General features: G+C 34.7%; 3 protein-coding genes across 4 annotated transcripts in view; 1 reads left to right on the top strand and 2 right to left on the bottom strand.

Annotated features, from left to right (window-relative positions):
- Positions 1–8,913, bottom strand: part of LOC143235428 (uncharacterized) — a 37,153-nt gene extending 28,240 nt beyond the window's left edge. The window contains exon 1 of the mRNA XM_076473585.1: positions 8,812–8,913. The gene's annotated coding sequence lies outside the window, so the exon portion shown is untranslated. The remainder of the gene's footprint in view (positions 1–8,811) is intronic.
- Positions 527–12,407, top strand: LOC143235425 (alpha-(1,3)-fucosyltransferase C-like). 2 transcript variants are annotated; one of them, XM_076473573.1, is made up of 2 exons: positions 527–2,859; positions 9,495–12,407. In XM_076473573.1, the coding sequence occupies exon 2, from the start codon at positions 9,575–9,577 to the stop codon at positions 10,709–10,711; it is 1,137 nt and encodes a 378-aa protein (XP_076329688.1). In that variant the 5' UTR covers positions 527–2,859; positions 9,495–9,574; the 3' UTR covers positions 10,712–12,407. The 2 variants fall into 2 exon arrangements, with proteins under 2 accessions (XP_076329688.1, XP_076329690.1); XM_076473575.1 differs by having other exon boundaries at positions 1,752–1,937.
- Positions 12,408–23,934: 11,527 nt separating this feature from the next.
- The window catches only part of LOC143235427 (uncharacterized), a 44,726-nt gene continuing 40,955 nt past the window's right edge, over positions 23,935–27,705 (bottom strand). Inside the window, exon 9 of the mRNA XM_076473582.1 lies at positions 23,935–24,849. Within this exon, the coding sequence (XP_076329697.1) occupies positions 24,823–24,849 (27 nt within the window). The 3' untranslated portion in view covers positions 23,935–24,822. The remainder of the gene's footprint in view (positions 24,850–27,705) is intronic.

Genomic DNA, 27,705 nt, shown 5'->3' with positions numbered 1-27,705 from the left:
ATTTTTGAGGTCTTTAGATATTTGAACAATTCTTTATTACGTCAAGGTATTTAAGAAACAATTACTTTCATTTTATTGTTATAACAGAAACATTTAATTAAGATTAGTTATATGGTGAGGGGGGGTTAAAATCGCTTTTTCTTGCTTACTCATGCTCCGGTTTTTCGAAAATGGCGAGCAATCGAACGTCATTATGATGTACAGCTAAAAATATATTTTAACCAATAACTGGTAAAACTACTTCAGGTTGTACTGAAATTAAAAGAACTTATCAGGATAGAAATTTTTAATCAATCAAACATCTCCTTAGGCTATTAATATACTCCAGACAAAGTTGTTTGTCATAATACGCTCGAAAACGTCGCTTGAACGTGCGCGGTTAAAAACTCAACCAGTATCAACCGGTTCTGAGGAAATGCGAATTCAAGTACAGGAAAAGACGGGTTTCAGTTATTATTCAAATCCCGCTTTCAAAAATCAGATTTGACCCGTCAAAATGCACGGACGTGGAGTAACATTGAACAACAAAGTAAGTTAACTTACGATGGCTTAATTTTTACCAGGTTTCACCTTTAAAATTTGTTGGAATTACCGATGCTACGTTTACAGTACTTATTAACTGTCCGTTGTAGTTTTAGTATCGAGATCTAAACTGATGTTGTTCAGTGTTGGCCTTGGTAATATGTGGAGAACGTGTTTAGGCTGATAATGTAACGACTTTCAGTTCAACGTTACTGTGACTTAGCAGTGGCGAAGGAACTGGGGGGAGGGCAGTTTTTAATGTGCCCCCGCAAACATGTTTCAGAATCGAGAAATTACTTTCAGGAAAAGCAAGAGAATATATAAAATTTAATCCAGAACCCGAGAACTCCAGCCTTAACAGGTGTATCTGTGGTGTACATTTTTTCAATGCTGTCAGTCAAATAAACCTTACACACACCCGTGCGCGTGCACCCTTTAATGTTCTTCCTTTACTTCCTACAGTCAATTTGCATATGCTGATATGAACTGGTCTACAATTGTTTCAATGGCCCGGCATGGCCAAGTGTGTTAAGGCGTGCGACTCGTAATCTGAGGGTCGCGGGTTCGCATCCCTGTCGCGCCAAACATGCTCACCCTTTCAGCCGTGGGGGCGTTATAATGTTACGGTCAATCCCACTATTCGTTGGTAAAAGAGTAGCCCAAGAGTTGGCGGTGGGTGGTGATGACTAGCTGCCTTCTTTCTAGTCTTACGCTGCTAAATTAGGGACGGCTAGCACAGATAGCCCTCGAGTAGCTTTGTGCGAAATTAAAAAACAAACAAATAAGAATTGTTTCAGATATTTGTAATAGTAATACGAAAAAATATTTTTCATTTTTTTTTACTTTTATTTTTATAAAAGAGGAAAAACAAAATATGTGAAATATCGAATGCTACAAGATGTTTTGGTCTAAGTGTGAGATGTTCTTGATTGGTGTGAGTACAGTTATGTTACGCCCGGCTTTAAAATTTGAAAGTGTGTAATAACAGTAGAAGTAACAGTATTAAAATTGTCTTTTTATTGTATTTGGTGCCTGGTGTAAAAATATCAAAAATAGCATATTAATAATATAATTAAGAAAAATAATAATAATAATAGATAGCGAAGTTGTTATTGCTGATTGCTCCACCACTATATCAATGCCAAGGTCACTCGAACACAAACAATCGAACAGAACACTGATAAATATTCTACAATGGAACACCAGGATTGAAAGGGAGTGTTTATACTGTAACACACGCTAAACACACCTAGAGCCCGGCGTGGCCACGTGTTGGAGCGCTCTACTCGTAACCTGAGGGTCGTGGGTTTGAATCTCCTTCGCACGAAACATGCTCGCTCTTTCAGCCGTGAGTGTGTTACAATGTACTATAAACCCTACTATTCCTTGGTAAAAGTGCAACCCAAGAGGTGGCGGTGGGTAGTGATGACGATTCTAAACTAGGCGTAACTCAGTTTTAAATATTCACGTAACGCTCATCCGTAAAGATAAAACGTTAATCGTTGTAATTCTAGAAACACGACTAACAAAACAAATGTTAAAGCTCCGTTTCTCTCTCATTTCTTAACAGGTGTTTAAGAAGAAAAACAAATCTGTCATTTATCACCATTTATAAATTTGTTTTTAAGATTTTTCGTTTATATTGAGTTACGGTCTGAAGTCAGTTTTAACTGCTCCTGAAAACTAATTTATTAAAGGTGACGAACAGTATATCTCCTTGACTTTTCCCAGTTAGTTTAAATACATGTTACTATCAACTGGCCCTGTATGACCAGGTGGATAAGGCACTCGACTCGTGATCCGAGGGTCTCGGATTCGAATACCCGTCGCACCAAACATGCTCGTCCTATCAGCCGTAGGGGCGTTATAATGGACGACCAATCCCACTATTCATTGATAAAAGAGTAGCCCAAGAGTTGGCGGTGGGTGGTGATGAGTAGCTGCTTTCTCTCTAGTCTTACACTGCTAAATTACGGACGACTAGAGCAGATAGCCCTTGTGTAGCTTTGCGCGAAATTCAAAAACAACCAAATACTATCAACTATGTTAGACGATTCTTTGGCGAGAGTGAGAAAGATACAGACGTGTTCTCTCAACGCTAAAAAGGAAAGACTGAATAGGTAGGCTTCCCCAACTAATACAGCCGAAAAATATATACCTACTTACCAGTGCGATTGACTACAAAGACTACTACTCCAGCGGCAACCACCTGAAGAAATCACTGACAGCAGAGCGGGAAACCGCGTTTAAGATCTCGCCTGGAGACTACAATCAGACCAGGACAAACTATGGAAGACGGAAAAAGTGCCGATGCCGATCAGGATATACAGAAAACAAGTAAGTCAAGTCTTGTTGGTGGCAAATCGAAAAGTAATTTAACTAGTTCACCATTATTAGCGCTATGTACTATCGCTAAAAAAGAACTAAGTACAACAGAAAAAACAAATGAAAATAATGTAAGAAAAAGACGAAAAGTCAAAAGAAAAATTATTAAATTAACTCTATACATCCCAACATTAACTTCACATGTGAACAGGAAGAAAGCAATCAAATATCATTTCTTAACCTAAAATTACAAGAACCGACACATAATTCAAAACAGAAATCCACCAAAAAATCACCCATACTGGACTATACATTCCTTGGGACTCAGCACATGAAACAAAACAAAAACTCAACATACTAAGAAACCAAATAAACACAGCCATAAAACTATGCTCACCAGGTAAAATTAACGATGAATTAGACAAAATAAAACAATACTTCATCAACATCAATAAGTTTCCTCCACAAACCGTAGAAAACATTATACGCACACACCTAGACAGAAAGCAAAATCAACCAACTAAAGTAAATACAGCTCACGGATCAAAAAATCACGAAACCATATACTGCTGCATACCATATATTCCTGACATCAGCAAACAAATAACCAACATTTGGCAAAAAATTAGTAACAAAATATGACATTCCAGTTAATACCAAATTTATTCAAAAACCCGGCACAAAACTGAGGTCTATACTATGTAAAAACTACACTGACAAACACCACACCAACATTATTTATAAAATACAATGTGATAACTGCCACGACTTCTATATTGGAGAAACAAGTAGAAAAATGGAAACCGGATTCAAAGAACATAAAAAGTCACCTACACATGTTTTCGAACACTACAAGTCAAATAAACACAACATAACCATAGAAAACACTCAAATACTAAATAAAGAAACAAACATAAACAAACACAAAATTAAAGAAGCCTTACTTATACAACAACTTAAACCCAAAATAAACCAATATAAAGGAACGCCTTTATACCTATATTAATATAATAAAATAAATAAAATTATATATTCAAACATCTAACACCGCCCTCTACATTTCGACACACAGTTACACAACCCCTTTCAAACATGTGGTCAGCTTCCGGTCAGTTACCTCTTTCTTTGTGAACCTGACGATGACCGAAGAAGGTCGAAACGTTGTTCGCTCTTCTATGTAAAATATTTTCTCAACCCAAACGAGCCGTTTTTGCATATAAATTTCTCAACAAGTGAATTTCTCGACATCACTGATTATAACTAACTCTACGGAAAATTCCGAAAATGAAGAAGAATCAGTTGTTGTTACCAATATAAAGGTAGAGGTAGCTTCCCCCTGCAAGTAACATTAACAATAAAATAACTAACAATGTAAAAGAAATAGAAGTAAAAACAAACACCGTGGATGTTGATAGATCTACCGAAAACACTCAAAATAATATTGTGAAAAATACCATAGACAGTGAGCCAGACACCGAAGATCAAGAAGGCTTTATTACAGTCACATCAAAAAGAACAAAAAATAAGTAACAATATGGCACAAAAAAACAAAACCACCACAATTCTCAATTATTACAGAAGGTATTCCAGGCCAGTACAATCAAACCCTACTTGCGACAGAGGTTAAACGCTGCAAGCCGCATGTGACTATTTTTAATATTAATCGTCTGCCCAGAGGCGGTGTCCTTGCTCAAGGACAAGACGCTGCTGACCTAAGCAGATTAGTAAAGGAGTGGCCAGCAGATGCTTTCAAACCAGGTAAAATTAAAAACCACCTGTCAGGAAGTAAGCCGCAGCCTAAAGCCATTGTAGTAAGGTTCATCAAACTATTAACCTTGAATCAATTATACAAGCTTCAGACGAACAAGGCATTCCACATACCAATATACAGCGAATAATTTCAAAGAAAACACAAGCACCCACAAATCTTGTACGTATAGATATAGACGACAGTTACAACATTCTAAAACTATTAAATAATGGAATAACGCTTTGGTATCAAAAATACCAAGTAGAACAGCTAAAAACTCCGGCAATTGTAGTAACACTATATTACAATTGCCAAAGATATGGACATGTTTCTGCAGCCTGCTTAGCAACACCGAGGTGCTGCGGCTGTGGCGGGGAACACCATATCTCCCAATGCAAAAAAGATAAAGAAACACCCAAATGTAACTGTGGTCAAACCCACACAGCCAACTATAAAGAATGTGATAAATACAAACAAATAAAACAACATATTTATCAGATAAGAACACCATCATCAGAACAGAATCAACCAAATACAAATGGGCAACCAAAAACAGGCATATCAACAGAATGTAATAAAACAACTAAAACCACATATGCAGAAATGTTAAAAGGAAAGGAACTCCACAAACAGCAAGAACAGAACATTATTACTCAGGAAGAGAACACCTTAACTCAAACACAAAAGCCACAAGAAAACAGCACCACCTTCCAAGAAACGAATATTAACACACCAGATAAAACAAGCCTTTTTTACAACCATAATCAAAAACATATTTACAGAATTTGTAACAGAATACACAAAACCAAACCAAACAACTGTTTCGAATTACTGATTAATATCTCCAAAAGACACATCACACCCCACATACCCTACATAATATCAACACTTACTGGTTACATGCTCACAGCATGATGTTCACAGTAGTATATATCAACATCCAAGGTGCAATAGCTTTCAAGAAACATGAGATCGAAGACGTAATACAAGAAACTAACCCCTACATTATAATATTAAGCGAAACTCTGATATACAATAACAACAGATTTAAAATGCTAAATTATACAACAATAAGGAAAGACAGAATAAATACAAATGATGAAAACAGAGGCATTATGCTGCTCTACAAAATGGAGCTATCAGTAATAAAAAATTAAATTGAGCAGTAACAACGAACATGTTACTGTCGATATCCTGCAAAGAAATAAAACAAAAGTAACCGAAGCAGGAATTTACTGCTCACCTAATAAACAAATAGATATAGCATTACTCAACAACATATTTTCCCACAACCAAAACTCTGTAGTTATGGGTGACTTAAATAGTAAAAATGTTAACTTTGGCTGCCGGAGCTCAAACTACAATAGTAGAAGTCTATTACAATTCATAGATGATAACAATAGTCTTATTAAATGATACCACCCCTACGCACACAGCGTATGTCACTAGCTCCAGTGACATACTAGACCTGTGCATGTGTACATATGATATGAGCCAAAAAATAATAATATTTCAAGTGGGAAAAGATTTTGACAGCGATCGCCTTCCAATATATTATGTCTTCGATCTCGCCCCCCCCATAAAAATATAACCTTCAGGAAAGAAAAATTTAATTACAGAAAAGCAAATTGGCAAAATTACAAACGGGAATTAGACAACCTATTACGTAATAAAGCTATAAAAGAAGTTAAAACTCGTATTGAAATGGTTTGTTTGTTTGTTTTGGAATTTCGCACAAAGCTACTCGAGGGCTATCTGTGCTAGCCGTCCCTGATTTAGCAGTGTAAGACTAGAGGAAAGGCAGCTAGTCATCACCACCCACCGCCAACTCTTGGGCTACTCTTTTACCAACGAATAGTGGGATTGACCGTCACATTATACACCCCCACGGCTGGGAGGGTGAGCATGTTTGGCGCGACGCGGGCACGAACCCGCGACCCTCGGATTACGAGTCGCACGCCTTACGCGCTAGGCCATGCCAGCATATTGAAATGGATAATTACTGTCAAACAATTACGGAGTGCCTTCAGAAAGCAGCCAAGATAACAATACCAAAACAACACAATAAAACAACAAACAACACATGGAAACCCACCACAGAAATAATCAATCTAATCAAAAAACGAAGACAATTAAGAAGACAGTACATGATAACAAGATACAGAGAAACAAAAACGCAAATAAACAATATTAGAAATCGCATCAGGACACAAATAAAACAACAAAAACAAGATAAATGGGACAACAACTGCTCAAAACTAAATGATAAAACCGACCCGAAAAAATTCTGGTCACATCTTAAAAGACTCACAAATGAAAATACAGACACAAAGAAATATCCTGCACTCGAACATAATACCATAGCGCACACAAATAAAGAAATAGCCGAAGCTTTCAAAGATCAACCTCAAAATACTTTTAAAACTCGCACTGATCCAGATATGGATACATATTTCTACAATAAAGTCACTAATCGCATATTAAACAATAAACAACAATTTGAACCAATTTTTCTAACAAGCATAACTGATACAAATACAAGTTCCAACACAGATTATGCAAGCACGTTACTAACAAATTAAATATCCCTTTAAGAACTACTCGAAGCAATAAAAAAAACACAAAAAAAGCACCAGGTGAAGATGAAATGCAAGCCATCCTTTTAAAAATGAGCGCTCGGAAACTGTTTGACCACCTAGGTTAAAAAGTGAATTTATCTCTATCCTCAGGATATATCCCAGTTTCTTGGAAGCTTGCAGATATAATAATATTCCATAAGGAAGGAAAGCCTGTAAATAAACCTAAGTTACCGACCAATCAGCCTGACCAGCTGTGTAGGCAAAATTCTTGAAAGAATAATCAGTAATAGACTCTCCATATTCTTGGAGATAACATCAAAATTACCAAAAGAACGAAATGGATTCAGGAAATTTAGACAAACGACAGACCACCTAATCAGATTAACCGAAACCATAATGGATAGCTTCAATAAAAAAGAATGTACTGTCGCTTGCTTTCTTGATATCGAGAAAGCATTTGACACTGTATGGCACGATGGTCTAAGGTTCCGAATGAATGAAATGGAACTACCGCGAGGAATTCTTCGCTGGTTATCTAACTTTGGAAAATAGAAAGTGTACAGTGAATGTTGAGGGTACATTTTCTGAGTACTTTACTCATGAAGCTGGTGTCCATCAAGGAGGGGTGGTTAGCCCTATACTCTTCATCATGTATGTAAACAATATTCCACTGAAGGATCCAAATCATGGATTCTCTTCACAGTTCGCAGATGATGTGGCAGTCTGGAAAAGTGCTGCAACACCCACGATAGCAGCCACTAACATACAACCGCAGCTAAATAGAATAAGTGAATGCTGTCAAAAATATAGAATAAAAATAAACACAACTCGTAGTCTTTACGAAATTGACAAAACACAAAAAACAACAGCGAGAATTATACATGAATGGCACTCTACTCCAAATTGCCCCATCGGCAAAATTTTTAGGTCTGACCTATGATTCAAAACTAACTTGGATCAATCATGTGAACGAAATTAAAAATAAAGTCTGGCGAAGAACTATCTATGCTAGGAGTCTAACTGATAAAAACAGTGGAGCATCTACAGATAACATACTAAAAATCTATAAAACATATATTAGACCTGTAATAGATTATGCAGCTCCAGCATGGATAACTGTAAGCAATAAAATAATTGAAACCAAACTACAAACAATCCAAAACACACTCCTCACAACTGCATACAGAGTTCCAAGAACAATATCATCTCAATTCATTCAAAAATACTCGAACATACCAACCATACCAGATAGACTCCTACATATTACAATAATGTACTTTAATAAGAATTGGATGAAAAACGAATTACTATGCGAACTAGACAGGTACCTCATACATAATGAAGCTAGTCCTAAATATCTCTTCCCAGTCAACTTATATTTCAAATATAAAAATAAATAAAAATATATATACATGTGTATTAAACAATAAAAAATGCCACCAACAAACTTGACATTCTGCTGATAGAATAAAATAATCATTATAAATGAGCCACAATACATGGACATTGCCCTGAAGAGGATCAAAATAATATTCAGTTCTACAGTTATAAATACCAGTCTGGCAAGAACATAAGTACGGGGAGGAGGAAGAGGTCATAGAGAACCTGACCCTCCAGGGTATGAACATTTCTTACCCAAACACCGACAGAGATTCGATTCGAACGATGATCTATGTTAGACTTGGATTGTAACTTTACCCAACATTCCTCGTTCCTTGAGCCTTCCCGTCTCTGATGAGAACCATGACCTACAAGAAACATGTTTCCTGCTCTAGACTGTATTATACTATGTACTGACTGTACTCAGAAGTGTATCTAATTTCATGTGGTTTATCTTGGAAAGATGTGCGTATTCATCTTGATGCGTTGCGTATAGACCTTTACTGTACCCATTGTTATTGCCCAATAACTCTGATCAGTTTGTAAGTTTGTAAAAAATATTTGGTAAATAATCCTTAATTATAGTAAATGCAAGATAATATATTTTGTATTGTTATAATAAGGATCACTCAATTTAATATAGACTGAAACCAACTGAATAGTTTGATTGAAGAAAACAAACCCTTAGCATATCGTATGGATAAGTCACTCAAACCTGCGAAGCAGTGCTATACTGGTGTTTGATATCACTTGTTATTTTGTGAAGCCATATGACTGGTATTATGATTGGTTGTTATCGCTAAACTTGGAAAAGCTCTCGAAAAAACAGATTTATTTAAGTATTGGATCAATATATATATAAATCGAAGATTGTAGTTAACTCTACTAACAGTTTTTGCTTTTATTTCTTTCGTGATTGTTTTTGTTATTATTTATAGCACTCAAGTAATGATCTCCGTTTAACTACTGGCTTCAACGTTACTAGGATGAACCCAACGAAAAGTTAACCAATCTAAAAATGGGAAAACGTCAATGTATATATTTCATTCTTATGATAGGAACCTCGGGACTGATTTTTCTTTCCTTATCCAGTTGGCACCTTTCGGACAAAGCAATCAAGCCAAAACGTTTACAAGTTCCACAGAGTGGTAGAAAAACTGTCCTCCTGTGGACAAAATATTTCCACAACGAACACTGGCCGTCACCAAATCGGAATGATGAGAAATGTAAATTTAGCTGCCGCGTGACCTCAAATCGCAAAACTTTAGCTCAGAGTGACGTAGTTGCATTTCACTGGCGAGACGTAGACCTTAATGATCTCCCTGAAACCCGGAAACCTGGGCAGATCTGGGCCATATTCAGTCTCGAACCCCCTCCTCAAACTCCCCGTGAAATTCTGGTTTATTTAAAGGACCACCTAAACTGGACGATTTCCTATCGAAGGGATTCGGATGTGTTTGTCCCTTACGGAAGAATCCTGAAACGTAAGCAGAAGAAATACGTGAAATTCGTTAACTTTACTGAAAACACCACATCAGTGAGCTGGGTGGTCAGCAACTGCAAGACAGCTGGAGGTCGAGAATATTATGTTAAAGAACTAAAGAAGCACATGAGTGTAGATGTCTTTGGTGAGTGTGGAGATGAGCTGTGTGTCGGTAAGTCTAACGCGATGTATCGCAACTTGTGCTATAGACAACTGGCGACAAAATATAGATTGTATCTTTCTTTCGAAAATTCAATATGCAAAGATTATGCAACAGAAAAGTTATATTTAGCAATGGATAGTGGAATGATACCAGTAGTTTTTGGTGGCGCAGATTACAAAGACATATTACCTTCTGACTCCTATATAGATGCCTTAAAGTATTCTCCTGCCAATCTCGCAAAACATTTATTAGAAATAAGTCAAAACAAACGTCTTTACCAGAAGTATTTGAAATGGAAGGAAGACTATGACGTTCAAAATAGAACAGTGAAGAGTTGGATATGCAGTCTATGTGAAAAACTTTACCTAGTTAAACATATGAATACGTACATGCCTAAGGACTTTCTAAAATGGTGGTTTGATGACGCCAAATGCCAAACTTGGAAAAATGGCGATTTGATCGCGTATAACAAAACTACTAAGACGAAAATTGACGCATACCTGGAATGAAATCAATAATATTACAACGAGGAACACTTAAATTGGTGTTTTTATACAAATTTCACCCATCAAAGGACGACGTCGATGCTGTTTTCCATTTCGCGTTTTTCTTCCTCGTTTGTATTGCTTTTGTACTTTGTTTTTATTTTTTCCAATTAAAATCAGATTAAAAACATGTATTACATACGTATTTTTTAAATAATCTCCAATTATTTATGAAGTTCTTTATATGAAGTTAGCTTTACTATCTTTGTATGTTATACCTCATAATACAAGCTGTTAGAGGAACAGCTTTAACTGATAATCTTATAGATCTTTCAAGTGGAATTCTATCATATAAAAACTGTTTGTACATCATTTTTAGTACATGTTTTTCCAATGACAATTTAGTCGATTCAGGTTTCGAAAGCTCCACGATCATAATATTTTTGTATTTATGAGTTTTAATGCACTTCAAATACAAGTTCTTTGTGTTTTAATTTCCATATTAGCAGGACTAGTAGTTTGCTCCTGCTCTAAACACATGATACAACCTATGTGTAGAGAGTTCATTACACATCACTCCATGTATTGGAGAAACGAATGGAAAAAGTGACTACTTTATAACCTTTTGTTCTGTCGTACCCCTAAAATCTAACGCATATTTTTTTTCTCATTAGATTTTTTAAAACCCAACTACATCTATAAGTTTTATATCAAAGCCATGGAACATTTCAAGCCAATAATAATTTTGAAAGTGACAACCGTAAACAAAAATATGATTTTTCATAAATAACTAATATAACGATATTAAAGAGCTAGGTACATTCAAGATTAATGGAATTAATTACTAGCTGCTTATATTAAAAGAAAGTGATACAATAAGTTTTATTTTAAAACATGATGAACGGCCCCCAACCTTTTGAAATACTAAAATATCTTCATCGGCTATTACGAAGTATTCTTCCACTTCTGACTACGTTACAAAAAATAGGATATTGATATGGGTTAAAATCAGAATGCACTTAATGTTTTTGTATTATGCCACAATAGGCGCGAACAGTTCTTATCTCATTCCTGATTTATATTGTTCAGCTTTGTTTTTCAAGCCACTTTTAGTTGCCCTTTCATAACTTTATTACGATGTACGGCGAGGATTCCTTCTTAATCACTATTGGTTTATCATTTTGTCACGTGATTTTTTTCTGTTATTTAAATATGGGTTCTGTTTTACGTACCTTCCTATGATCTCTTTATTACTGCATTTCAAAACATTAGGGGTTGTTTTTAATGTTAATTTAAAATAAAAATTGCCCTTTTTTACAAACCAAGGTAATTAATAAATGGTTCTTGTCGATAAATACCAAAAATATATCGTGTGATTTACAAATTAGTTTTAAAAATATTCTAGCACCATGAAAGTTTAATTTCAAACTTCTTAACAAGATGTTGAAATTTAATATTAAAGATCATTTGGAGAAAAGATAAAAATACCAATAATAAGAGTAGAAAGAATTGTTTAAAGAAATAGTTTTATTGTATGCAAACGTTCAGGAGGAAGGATTAAAACCAAAGATAATTTAACACATGAAAGAATGTTTAAAGTAGTAGTTCTATTGTATGCAAAATGTCATTGACGAAGTGTTTCGTAAAATATGAGCAGATAAAGTAAAAACTCGAATAATACTGAAATGTCTCAATAAAATTATTTATTTCCGACAGAAAAGTTCTTTTTTTTTCACTGCATACAGATTGGAAATTCTACATAGAACTGTGTGTATGTGTTTTCTTATTGTAAAGCCACATCGGGATATTTGCTGTGTCCACTGGGGGGAATTGAACTCCTGATTTTGGCGTTGTAAATCCATTGCACCAGTGGTCGACTCTACATAGAAATTTGCGAATTTAGCACGTCTAAAGTATTTTCGATTTGTCATATTAAGTTTTATTGTGAGTGTGTAAAAGTTTAACAAATTTGCTTAAGACGAAACTTTGTGAACTAAGACAAACGCAGTAACAAGACTGGACAAACGTGTTTTGATAGTAACTGTGGCGTAACAACACTAACCAAACACGAAACACAAACCCATCAAACCATGTTGAGAGTTAATACATGGTAACCCATTTCTTCAACGGTACTGTTTGTTAGTAGTAAGTAACCTGATATGGTTTACCCTTTAGTAATCTTGTTTCTTTTACGAAAAAAAACCAACAAAGAAACATCTGCCTTTTCTCACATTACTATGAGAATAAATCCTCCTGTTTTTATGAACTTGTCATATTTCAAGTGTTTGTTTTTTATCACTGCAATGAATTTTTATTTCCCTACAGCAGCTGTTTAGCGAAATTTATTGTATAAGGACTGCTTTTTAGTCTTAAACGGTAGTTAGGTTGGTTTTAGCCATCATTTCTGAATTAAGAAAAATCGATTATTTCACAACTATTTGTTTTTGTATTTACGGTAAAGCTTTTAAGGCTCCAAACAGCCTTAGAACTAATGACTAGAGGAAAATCAGTCACTCAACAGCACAAAACATCCACGATAATTAACGATTAATTGTTACTCTTATAATACTTGATGTATTGGATATATGTGATATTGCATAGGTTCGAACCTATGTTTTTCACATGCAGAAGAAACAAACAGGATGCAGAAGTGAGAAGAGCTGGCTGTTGCTATGTCATCGTGGGTGATGATCGACAGTTTGCCTCGTAGCTAATCCAGTGAAAACCGTGAGAATTCATCAAGAAGTTTAAATTTAAACCAGAAACAAGTCATTTTGAAAAAAAAGCAAAAAAAACGGAATACTTCATCACAGCAGGATTTTTTAAAGATTTTAACGACCATCGTTTACTTTCAACCGACAGTACATTGTAACTCCAGTAGCGAGTAGTAACAGCCATATCAGTACTTTTTCTGAGAATCGTAAATTTTTCTATTAGTACTAAGGAAGTCAAACAAGCTCCAGAAAAAGGCTTTGCTACAGAAATTCACACAGTTCACGAAAATGTTGTCCAGGAAATCCAAAAAGATAACCTCTTTACCAAAGTTATTAATTTTACCCAGTTGACAAAATACTTCAAGGTAGATGCTACTTTGTCTATTTTCATTTCATAGCAGGAAAACAATTACCGAGAAATAACACTGTCAAACAAAAAAACTATGCCAGTAGGCAGAAACATCAGTGATCCAAAGTATAGACACAACCACAGGAAAACCTTTTCTCTCTGGTAACTGAACACAAACAATACAGAAAATATGCCCAAACGTTTACAACCTGAAGCCCATGATTGTTACACATACCTCAAGCATCCTTCGAAATAAGTGAAGGAAGAGGTTATGTGTAACCTGGAGCCTCCAGTTAGTGCCTACGACGATGACAAAGAAGACTGCTTAATCCATTAGTGTCAGCCTAGCAGATAACTTTATTAATAGCTCCAAGAATACTCTTTCCTACAAGCCAAATCATTTGTTGTTTTACATAAGGCTTTACTAATTAAACTCTTATGTACCTTTTTATTAATCAGGTTTTTTCTTCCTATCTAAATCCATGGTTTGGTCACAAGTTGGGTAGAATATTCATCAACCGACCACTAAAAGTGGGGTTTTTAATCGGGGTGCTCATCCTTTTACACGTAGTTGGATGGATCCTGTGATTTTTTTCTTTGCAAGGATGATATTTATTGAAGCAAGCAAGTCTCACGAGATCCTCAAGAAGTATTGGACAGTTGTTTGGACTTTGTCGGCCTTCTTGCAGTTATTTGAACAGAACGAATGCCGAGCATCGAGTTTGTTTCACGAAGACTGAATTGCATATTCTAAGTCATGAGTAGGGTTAAGAGAAATTTTCTGTTTTCTCTAAAACCTAAATGCTTGCCAAAGATCAACTGGATTCGAGTACTTTCACACTAACGTCGTAGGCCGGGCATGGCCTAGCACGTAAGGCGTGCGACTCGTAATCCGAGGGTCGCGGGTTCGCGCCCGCGTCGCACTAAACATGCTCGCCCTCCCAGCCATAGGGGTGTATAATGTGACGGTCAATCCCACTATTCGTTGCTAAAGAGTAGCCCAAGAGTTGGCGGTGGGTGGTGATGACCAGCTGCCTTCCCTCTAGTCTTACACTGCTAAATTAGGGACGGCTAGCACAGATAGCCCTCGAGTAGCTTTGTGCGAAATTCCCAAACAAACAAACAAACTAACGTCGTGGTCAACCTCCAGTTATAAGATGGTTTATATAAGTTATAACAGTACAACTTGGGGAACACAGTATAAAAAGACTTTTGTATAGCTTTGAACTTAACCAAAAACAAGCTAAAACTAACATAAGCCTGTATGTGCCAGATAAAAAAATAATAATATTTCCAGAAGTATAGTTTACAGCTTTTGTTCCTTACAACTGTCTTTGATATAAGTTTCGGTATATAACAAAGTTTATTGTAAATGCTAACGCTGAGAAGATGTACGAATTTCGGTTCAAATTTTTATATGTGTTTAAAATTCCTTATATATTAATAACCCAAAGATAACATTTTAAATAAATATGAATGGATATTATAAAGGAGGGATTTACCTATAGAGAATTGTGCACTAACTTGTAACGGGTTTAATATTATTACTTTAATATGAATGTTTGTTTCAGTTTAATATATATTTAGAATTGTATATAACTTATATTGTTAAATGTGTATTGTGCAAGTCCTGCCTGTTCTCTAAACTTGTAGACAATTATCAAGCGTAAGAATTAGCAATGTACTGGGTGCGTTATGTAATACTAAGGGTTACCAGTATTGTTTCCAAGTGAACTTTCGAGAATGTCGCCTTAAAGTTTATAAATCGACACGTCGCAAGACAGTTTAAGAATATTGTCGGTCTACTACAGTCAGTATACTATCAGCCTCGGAAGCTATAAATTGTCATAAACGCTTATTAATCAGGGAAATGCAGATATTTGACCAGGAACGTTTATAGGATTCGAACGTCAAGAAACATTCAATCTCGGAGAATTAACTCCAAACGTTATTATTTCCACGAATACATGACATAACTTCAACGGAGAAACTCGCGAGTTAGAAGCGACCGATATCAACATTGAATTATTCGTTCATCATGAACCGTCTAAAAATATTCTGTTCCAGACCAGATATAACACTCAGTATTATTTCTGTTTCTAACACTTGTATATAAATCATAATTTGTAATAACTATCTGTAAAACCGTTATTATAAATAGTACTTTTATATGTATACCAGAGTATATTTGTGTTATAAATAAAAATGTGTGTACCAATCTTGTTGGCAAATATTGTAAATTTGATACATATTAATATTTAATTAAATTCTAAATGGCCCTAGCATGGCCGAATAGTTAGGTCATCTGAGAGACCGAGTTTGAATCTCCTTCACACCAAACGTTTTTGTTCTTTCAGCCGTGAAGGCGTTTCAATTTGATGATGGTCAACCCCACTATGCTTTAGTAAAAGAGTAGCCCAAGAGTTGGCGGTGGATTGTGATGACAAGCTGCTTTCCCTCTAATTTTACATTGCTAACTTAGGGATGGCTAGTGCAGATAGCCCTCGTGTGGCTTTGTGCAAAATTATAGAGAAACTCTTAAATTTAAATTAAAACTTCTGGCTATTTGAAATAGTAATACGTTAACATACGTAGCATAATAAATGGGAAACTCATTGGATATAAGTTATAATACGTAACAAAATTAAGCAGCCATCTCTAAAACTTAAATAAATTATGTTGTTTGGTATCTTCCACTTAAGCGGCATATTGTTAAACTCATGTTGAGTGGCTAAGTCACGGACCCCATGGTTCAGTGAGTATTCAAATCATATACATCATGGTTCAGGCTTAGCTGTCTGTAATTTAGAAGCAGAGCAGCTAAACAATAGTATATGTGACCTTTGAGACTACTTTTAAATAAATATTAGAGATATCTGTCAGGCTATAGCATCCTACAGCTCAAAGAGCGGAATATGTTTGTTGGCATATAGTAACTTGAACCTGATGATCTACAACTAACTGACACAATTAGAGAGAAAGCAACACAATACTTATCAACTTATTGATATAGGGTGTGTTATTAGAAAATTACTTAAACTGAAATTCCGACATTTTAAAGACCAGTTTTTCGAAAGCATAATGAAAATTAAGTATCTTTACCCAAGAATATGCATGTCACATTATAAACCTTTATGAATTCGTGCATCAACGACATTCTTAATAATTACCAAAAGGACAGCTCCTTGAATTACGAAGTATAAAATGGTAAATCTCTAAACATTCACAAAGTGACAACACCCTTAGTAACACTATAATGATATTGCAATAATATCATAATGTCATGGTCTGGAGTTTATTTTAACAAAATGGAATTCAAGTGCTTTCATTTGTTTTAGATGAAATATTTATAATGTTATCGTGTTACTTGGCGCTGTGCATTATCTCGTGGATATATTTAAAGAAAATACGTCCGCAAAGTGTATATCTGAGGGTTTCAGATCCATATTTTTTTTTGTAAAGGCGGTGTTTGAAGTACAAATATTGTATTCTATTGATGTTGATTGGAGTTGATTGTCAGGAGGAAAGGTTTGGCGTCCAATGTAGCGGCTTTGATTGAAACAAGAAGTTTTGAGACATCACGGGCGCGACCTCTATAGATCATCCACGTAGAATTTATGTATATGTAGCTTCTCATATCTCTTTATATTTTTCTGTATATGTGTGTGTACCATCTGTAAAAAAATCTGTATATCATCCGTTTTTAAGCTGTTTATTCAATAAAAATCGTTGGATGGTTGAAGTTAAGCGCAACGCAACATAATGGGCTATCAGTATTCTGCACAACACACGACTACAATCCAGATTCTAGCGTTGTAAATATGCAGACCTGCCATTGTGCCTCTGGGAGGCACAAAAAATCGTGTCTGCTATCTGTAAATGATTCAGGCTATTGAAAATACGTATGAATTGTTTTTCCTCCTATACTCTAATCAAAGAATGTATACACCCTATGACATGAAGAGGAGCTAGAAGATACAAAGATGCCGCAAAGTGTGGGGTGGAATATAAGTTGAGACCAGGGAAGTCACATGGCATCATAATTCTACAATGTAGCACCATAGGGCGGATGGTTCAAAAGACATACTTCAATCTTTGTAGTCCTTAATATAATATTAATTTTTGTATTCACGGACATTATAATTATGTATTCAATGCGTAATAACAAAGAAAAATGTTTGATTAATTAAATATTAATATTTGGTTTCATCGCATTTTACCATTTGTGTAGTATAGTTGAAGGTTTACAGTCTTGAAAAGAAACTACTTTTTCTTGTTAACGTGAACCAGTGAAACTCCAGAGAGCTTCGTCTGCATAAACTAAACATAACACAGAATGTCCAAACAGCAACTGGGCAGTACAACTACATTCAGTTTTTCATGACATGTAACAAAGTTTTCAAATACGTAAAATTAATTTCTTTTATTGTAGTTTGACTATTTGTATAGATGACCTTATGGTTTACGCATGTAAATATCCTATCGTAATCTAACTCTCAGTCTATATAGAGGACTATTTTTTTGTAAAACATTCACATTGTATATGTCTGTTGTATGCATCGCACTAACTGTAATACTGCACAGTTACATTTTAACTTTGCCGTTTACATACATAACTATCCCTACACCGGTTTTAAACTACAATTCATTTAGTCCCAAAAGGGATTGTTTTCATGCTAGTCTAAAGCATCTAAACTCTAGATATTTTCAGAGAAAGAAGTAGTAAGGCTATTTTTTCATACACTATATAGCCCTGTTTCCTTTCTTACATCTAATTTTAATCTCTGTTTATTAAACTCTATTTGGAAATCATGTTTCTGCAGCTACGTTTACTACATCAATAACTTAATGCAGTCGAAATCCATTTACCTACGTAAACTTTTCAAAACTCTTTTACACTATTGAAACGAAGTAAAATAAATAGACACACAAATATTTTATGTTTCGGTCACACCGCAGTTTCTGCAATTTGCTGTGTAACTTTTTTGACGTAAGAAATTCAAGATGTACCATTAAAATTTACATTTCGTTAGTTTACAGTGGAACCTGTCGTAAAATAAACCGTAAACAAATGCGAAACGCACGTAAAACGAACTTTAAGTATAAACTGAAATACAGTAAACAAGAAGCTACTGATTACTTTCACACAACTAATATCGTAAAGGTCAGTCGCGTGGAATGAATCACAGCTTAAAGTTCATGGTACCACAAACACTGGACACACTGCTTTAAGTTTGTTGGAGTGCACATTCCAGACATTTAATGTGCATACATATTTAAAGTTTGTTTTGTGCATATTGTACGTGTGGTTATAGTTTATAAGTATATTTGTGTTATGAATAAAATAACTGACCACAATTTCGTATTATCTAATTGAGATTACATGTTTTATATGAAACAAATGTGTGCTTTTACAAATCAAACATAGCCTATAGTTTTCAAATCTATAATACGAATGTTACTTGATTGTTTAGCTGATCAGTTACTGGCTTTAATTTGGATTTAGTTATCTTTAAATAATTTTTATATATTTCTTCATGACGTCAGTTTGGTACACACTTATCCAGATTACATTCACAAATATGTATGGCAGAACACAAAATCCAACGATGAATTTCCTTACACTTCAGTCTCATTATTATGGTAATATGGCATACGTGGCTTAACAAGTGTTGTAAAAGTAAAGTATATTCGTGTTTATTTTCTTATTTCAACTTTCACATGAAAATATTAGTAAGAATCGGATAAAATACGTATCTGACTTATTTAGAAAGGCATTTTTCACAATTTTAACGTACCTAATTATTATATTAGAATAAATACTGTAGTTATTTTATTTAACGTTAAATTAAAACAGTCTTAATTACAGAAATTGTTGCGAGACACATACATCATGATACAGTATACAGAGCACCTTGTTTCTATATACACGTTTAAAAGTCTGTAATTGTTTATGTTTAACTTCCGATGTTTCGCAATCTACTTATGATGTTCTTATTTAGAATATGATTCGAACATTCTACTTTATCTAACAAGTGAAACATTCAGATGGTTACACGAGGACAGTGCATTGACGTTATCAGAGTATCCTGATACAATTAAGTTCCACAACTTGTTACCAATGGTCAGTTACACAAGGGCACGATTATTGACGTATTCAATGTATCCTCCTACGTCTACGTCTCACAACTTGTTACCAATGTCAAGTTACACGAGGGCACCATCGTTGATGTATTTACTGTATATTGTCACGTGTATGCTCAACAACTTGTTGTTAGTGTGCAGTATAAAACTGATGTTCAAAGGTCAGATATAACAGGGTCAATCAGAACCTTTTGTTGTAAACTCGACAGTTGGGAAAAGTTAACAATAGCTATATTAACAAAGTTAAGAATAAGGAAAAAAACATGGACAGTTTTATAACTAACTACACGTACTTTTAAAATGTTGTTTGGTATATATATGAACGACAATAATAAATGTTAAATCAGCCATTTTTTCTAACACAAAAATACAAACAACAACAACTATTCAAAACGATCAGACGTTAATCGTATTAGTTGCCTGTATAATTCACATCTTCGTTTTATGGAAATTAATATACTTGTAGAACTAATCGAGTTTTATAGGACGTTGTTTCAGGAGAAAGAACGAAAACTTAAATTTCTCAGATGTCAGACTGTTTGATAGAATAAAAAACAAACTAATGCTGACTTACAGTATTCCTTCACAAGAAATGATGTAGTATATCGTCTTAACATCCGTAAGGCTTTCAAAGGAAACGGAATCTATGTCGCCACACACACTTGCACAATGTAAAGGACACTAAATACGTAGATGTTACACCATTCTATCTTTGGCCTAATAATTACATTGAATATAATTTTCGTAAACTCATTTATAATTACTACTATTATTTGTGATTTAGATACTTATATTAGTTTTGTCGAATGCAAAGCCTTACCCCAAGAAAACTCAATCAACCAGTTTTCCCTTGAAGAAGTCATGGAAAATTAGCTTTCCTTTTATGGTAATATAATGTGGAAGTGTATAATGATATTCCACATGTAAAGTGACGAGAACACGAACATCTCTAACATAGTATCAATGTGTTAACACCAGTCCTTATTCTTACAAGAAAGACTCGACAGAAGACATTGTGGATAATAAAAATATTCAAAATTTAGACGTATAAAATAACCTGAGCATCTCTAATGTAATATGAGTCGATTAACACTAGTACTTTTGTTCGTATATAGTTTGTACTAGACCGTTGCTATTAAAGAAACTTATGTAGACACGTGAAAGTAATTTAATTATTATATGTCCAGAATAAGATAAAAGAACGTCATGAGTGTTTTTGTTTGTTTTGAATTTTGCATAAAGCTAGTTGTCCCTAATTTAGCTGTGTATGAATAGAGGGAAGGCAGCAATTCATCACCACCCACCGCCAACTCTTTTACCAACGAATAGTGGGATTGACCGTCACATTATAACGCCCTCACGGCTGAAAGGGCGAGCATGTTTGGCGCGACGGGAATGCGAACCCGCGACCCTCGGATTACGAGTCGAACGCCTTAACACGCTTGGCCATGTCGAGCCCGTCTTTAGCTGTAAGATATCTTGTAAAAATCCAGTAGACGTGATTGCCAGTGTTTAGTTTTTACGCGAACTTTATATATATTATGTTAAATTATGTTAATATTCCCACCTTGGTATTCTTTCATCTGGGAAGTTTGGACATAAGAGGCTTTCTTCCTGTTTGTCTTCATTTTTTATAACTTTTAAAATTAAACACTGTTGCACATTCAGCTACAAAATCAATGATACGTACGGCATGGGTTCTGCGTTTTGAGTTACTACAATTACAACAAAACAAGTAACTCTTTGTGTAAATAATTCTGGCCTAATGAAGACTGTCAAGTTTTTAAATTCACTTCATGATGTGACGATGAATAATTAAATGTTCTTATTCCTTAGAACAGAAGTGACAGTGAAATTCGTTTGTTGTTTGTCACTGGAAGATGTGTATGTTTTCGTCTGATATGTAGTAGTTGTTTCTTTTGATAGTGATGCAAACTCTTCGAGTGTTCTGTTTTCTGTTCATTTGATATTAGGATGACAATATTTTCGATCCCCCTCATCGACACAGCAGTATGCCTGTGGACTTACAACACTAGAAAACGGGTTTCAATACCCTTGATGAGCAGAGCATAGAGAGTTCTCTGTGTAACGTTTTGATTAACTATAAACAAACAAACGTTATTTTCTCAGAATTTAGTACTGGAAATATGTATTCTTTTTATTTGTGGAGATTCTCACTTTATCGCCATCTGTTGGCAACTTTACTTGGACATTTGAATTTTTATTATTTAAGCTTCACCACTCGCTATTATTTTCAAAAGTTTATCTTCTTCTAAAATAAAAAAAAATTACATAATAGAGACATTCAGTTGTTCGTACTGCTTCTGAATAAATAGCAAGTTTATCTATTTTGTAGTGTTTTATTTATTAGTAATGTTAATCACACGAACACGTTATCAAAGACCAAACTGGTTTAATCTTCTAAGAAGGTTTATGACACTTATTTAATGTTGAAACGGTGAAACTTATTAATGAAATACTTTCCTCGACTTTCCAAAATCAGAACAATAACAACTGAAGACAAGTGTATAAAAATAACAATTCTGTTTTTTTACTTTCCAGGAAGCCCACTGCTGTTTCCACCACAATTCATTTAGCATACCCATTACCACTATCAAACTACAGTCTAAGAAATATATTTTTTACATATGTCCTTCCAATTTCATCGGTCACTGCCGTTTCACTTTCGCGCAAAGCTACATGAGGGATACCCGCGTAGCCGTTCCTAATTTAGCAGTCTAAGACTAGAGGAAAGACAGCTAGTCATCACCATCCATTACCAACTCTTGGGCTACTCTTTTACCAACGAATATTGGGATTAACCTTAACATTATAACGCCTCTACGGCTGTATATGCCTAACGTGCTTCTCAGACACATCCATCTTCATAAGGGTTTATCTGATTAATGATCTGAAAAATTGGAGTTGGGTGGGTTTCTTTTATTTGTCTGCACATTTTCATACACGTCCTACTACATATTTTAATTATTAAAGCCTTCTACAAAGACAGAAATTATGATGCACTTTCTGTATTAAATTTTTAGACATTACTTATGGTATGACCTGATAGTTTCTTTAAGTGTGTGTGTGTGTGTTTTCTTATAGCAAAGTCACATCGGGCTACTTGCTGAGTCCATCGAGGAATATTGAACCCCTGATTTTAGCGATGTAACTCCGTAGACTTACTGCTGTACTAGCGGGGTACTTTTTTTAAGTGTCGAAATGGTGCCTGTGTTTAATTAGTAACATCCTACAAACGTTGAAAATTTTGGCAATTCTTTCGTCAAAGGCTAAATGTTACATGACTGTACTGTAAAGCTTATGCTTACTTGGCCCAGTTCGTGAGTCATATCTTCTTGGTGTCAAGCCATACTTCTGTCATTTATATGTATATAATGATCTTTGACATGTTGCTCTGAAACTTATGATCATGATTTAACACGATTCTTTTTTCTGTCATCGTCTTTTGCAGGAATTTGGCTTTCTTGTTGCAAGAGTCAATTGTGATACAACAGAACTTAAAAACCAGCCAGTTCAATGAAAATTAAGGTCTATGTGAATAGAGAGTTTTTGTTTTGTTTTTTAATTCCGCGCAAAGCTACACGAGGGCTATCTGCGCTAGCCGTCCCTAATTTAGCAGTGTAGGACTAGAGGGAAGGCAGCTAGTCATAACCATCCACCGGCAACTCTTGGGCTACTCTTTTACCAACGAATAGTGGGATTGACCGTCATATTATAACGCCCCCACGGCTGAAAGGGTAAGCATGTTTAGTGCGACGGGGATTCGAACCCGCGACCCTCAGATTACGAGTCGAACGCCTTAACTCACCTGGCCATGCTGGGCCCATGTCTACGTGAATAAAGAGTTTATATATTTCTTCCTTTCTGTTTGCTTTGTTATTTTATTTATTATTAATTATTTTATTAATTTCATGTTATGTATAACATTACAGTAGCCTCTTTTATTGTTGATCAATTTATAACTTTCTGTCTGAGATGAATATATCTGCACACCAAACACGTATAAAACTCAAACATTTTTATGGATATTGTACAAAATTCAATTATTTGACTGTAATTGACGTAATATTTAATGAAATGTGAAATTTAATATTTAGATTAAGATGGCAATTTCTTCGATGTAGTGCTGAAATACTGGCAAAACATGTAAACAACTAATGGTATTGAAGCCTTGAAAGAAAACGAAATTTTGGGCACAGGTGCAAACTCACATATTAATAAACGAAATGTTGTGCGCAGATATAATACTAATATTTTCTAAAAAGCTGTAAAATTAAAACATTGGATAGATATACATGCAATGCTCAGATTCCAGAAAATGTTGTGAAAACAAAATGTTCAATATAGTTAATATTACTGACATCTTACAGGAAATCGTTTCCTTGAAAAATGCTGATGTCATAAAATAAGATGCTACAAAAGAGAAATTTTGAAATATTTACGGGACGATGACAATGAAACTCGGGTACTTTTACTGTTCTGACATCCTAGAAGAAGATATGAATATGAAACTGAGTATTTTTATATTGTTGATGTCACAGAAGCTGTAAAAATGAAATTGTCAATAACGGGGATGACGTTACAGAAAGAGCTGGAAATGTGAAATGTTAAACATTCTAGAAGATACTGTAAAATAAAACTTTGAACAACGGGACCATGCTGATATCATATAAGAAGCAGTGAGAGCGAAACGTCGAATACTTTACAGTGCTGATGTCTGGGAAGAAGTTGTAAAATATTGAAAATACGAATATTGTCACAGTGTTTACATCCTAGAATGGTGAAACTTGGAACAGAGCTGACGTTAGAGAAAAGCTGTAAAAGTGAAATATCGAACAGATATCGTACTGACGTCCTAGAAGAGCTGGGGTAGTAAAACTTGTCACCACACCACCCTAGCCACCTTCTTAAATCCACCACTTCACGCTGACATCCTAGTGGAAGATATATAAGAATAACTTGTACCAAAATATTTTACTCGAAGCAACTGACGTTCATAAATATTGAATTATGTTACTTTGTCTCAGTCCAGAAGCTGTTTGATAATGGAGATGTTTAGAAATATTATAATCAAAGGTTTATGTTCATAACGGATTTTTAATGTTACAAACCTTCTGTTACAAGTGTAACATGATATAGCAACATATATACATATATTCTCATTAATTTTCTGAACCTATTGTCAAAAATTCACTAATGTATGTTCTAATGATAGCAAATAACCGACTATTGTTTCTTAAAATGCACTCCATCTGTACAGAATAATATCTGCTTTAACTAAATACAAGAGAAAGAGAAATAAATTCAATCTGTATTTATAACGAACCTTATGTCCAGTTTATCAAACTATATAACATAACATATTCACCTTGATCAAATTTTTCTACCTATATTTTTTTTCACTAAAGCTGTCAGTCATTTAAGTTACCACTAGGGAGAGTTACAGTGAAAATGTTTCGTGATATACCAATCTTCTCTGACTAAATCATTAATACAAGTTTTTCAAATATTACAAAGTAAAATCATGTTTCTGTGGTGGCTTACAAAAATGTTGCAATTTTGAAGGACGTGTACCAATATTTTTCCGCTGAGAGTTGTTAAGATATTTTCAAAATGTTTTATGAGATAAGCACGTGTTTCTTGACTAATTCGTTGACACAACTATATTAAAAGCACGAACCCACTTTTGCTCTGTGAAATTATGTTTCCTTGCATGATGTCATATTTAATCTCATTAAGTGTACCGATATACCACTAGAGGCGTAAAATAAAAAATGACATAAATTAGCGAAACTGACATATTCTTTACACATACACTAAGAATAAATATTTCCTCTTGTGTATTTCTTCGACATGTTATGATCATAACCGTATGGTCTAGAAACCAGCACACCGACATACTAGAGATCGCTAGATGATTGATAGTAGTTATTTTCGTTGTTCACTGATTAAAGACACAACCAAACAGATTCATAGCTGGATAAAATAGTTCAACATAAACCAACTTAGAACTGATTGTTAGCAATTATCGTGTTTATTATACATAATACCATACGTGGATAATTCTGCAGATAGAACAAGATAACAAGACGAAATTTCGAAAACTAATACAATTATGTCTCGACTGTGAAAAGTAAAATAGATGACGAAATGTAACATCTAGCCTCCAATACACGAATGTTTCAAAATAAATTTAATCAGCGATTAAAAGTGATATTAAAGAAGCATTTTTATTTACTTGCTTGCTTTCTGTTAAACAGAATGCAACACAATTGTCTGTTTGTCTGTGCAATGTCTATAGCCAGTGTCGAAACCCGAATTTGAATATTACGACCCTTCACATTTAACGCTGATCCGTCGGAGAAACTAGTTGCCAAACGTCTTATAAGTATGCTGGAGATAGAGGGTTAGCTTTTTCAAAATCAAGCTAAAATAAATTATTGATCTAGGATAATGGAACTCTAAACAGCGTTAATCAATAATAAATATTTCTGAGTCACTTTTGATACTGTACTGCTGCAACATAGTTTTAACCAGCAATCTGTGGGTCGCAGGTTTGAATCCCTTTACCACTTTTTCAGAGCTGGAACGTTATAATATTCCAGTTTATTCCACTTTTCTTTAGTAAAAGAGTTGCGTGTGGATGGTATTGGCTAACTGTCTTCTTTCTATGTATCTCAGTGTGGTGTGGGTATTAACATTTTTACCAAAATAAAGCAGGGAACAACGTTCTGGCTTTCTTAGATCATCTTCAGGTTAACAAAATGAGAGTTTGCAACTGATCATTGCTGAGCACATGTCTCAGGGACGAGAGTGTAAACAGGTACGGGATTGTAGGGGGGCGTTGCAATTAGATGTCATGTTATTAATTAGTGTAGGTACTAATGTGTTCCTTTATATTGGTTTAATATTTGTTTTAGTTGTGGTATAAATAGAGCTTCTTTGATTTTGCGTTTGTTTACATTTGTTTCCTTACTTAGTATCTGGGAGTTTTCTATGGTTATGTTGTGTTTATTTGATTTGCAGTATTCAAAAACTTGTGAAGGTCTTTTATTTTGCTTTTTGTCCTTTGAATCTGGTTTTCATTTTTCTGCTTGTTTCTCCAGTATAGAAGTCGCGGCAGTTGTTGCTTTTTATTTTATAAATAATGTTGGTGTTGTATTTATCAGTGTAGTTTTTACATAGTATGGACTTTAGTGTTGTACTTGGTTTTTGAATCAATTTGGTGTTTGCTGGAATGTCATGTTTTGTTATAAGTTCTTTTTGTTTCTCCAAATGTTAGGTCTCCCGCTGGTAAAGCGGTAAGTCTACGGATTTACAACGCTAAAATTAGGAGCTTGATTCCCCTTGGTGGACTAAGCAGATAGCATGATGTAGCTTTTCTACAAGAAAACACATATCAAATGTTGTTTTTTTTCGCTGATGTCGGGAACATGTGGTTGTATCTTGGAATTTATTATCGTTTGTTTGTTATTGACTGTGCTGTTGGTCTAGGTTTGTGCGTAAAATTTTTTCAACGGTTTTTGGAGGAAATTTGTTGATGTTAATGAAGTGTTGTTTTATTTCATCATTAAAAATCGGGTGAGCATAGTTTTGTGGCTGTGTCTTCTCTCTAGCCTGTAACTTTTAAATTAGGGACAGATAGTGAAAACAGCCCTCGAGAAGACTAACAAGAAATTCAAAATCAAACAGTTTCGTGCTTGGTGTTATGTAGTAGTGATTCGGTTCAGCTGACATGATAAGGTGTTATGTAGTAGTGATAATGTTCATCTGACATGAGAAGGTGTTAT

This window comes from Tachypleus tridentatus, chromosome 12 (assembly GCF_004210375.1).
Source record: "Tachypleus tridentatus isolate NWPU-2018 chromosome 12, ASM421037v1, whole genome shotgun sequence".
NCBI lineage: Eukaryota > Metazoa > Arthropoda > Merostomata > Xiphosura > Limulidae > Tachypleus > Tachypleus tridentatus.
This window is presented reverse-complemented; position numbering and strand designations above follow the sequence as displayed.

Excerpts from the sequence above, each read along its gene's own strand:
- LOC143235425 (XM_076473573.1), top strand. The coding sequence starts at position 9,575 with ATGGGAAAACGTCAATGTATATATTTCATTCTTATGATAGGAACCTCG.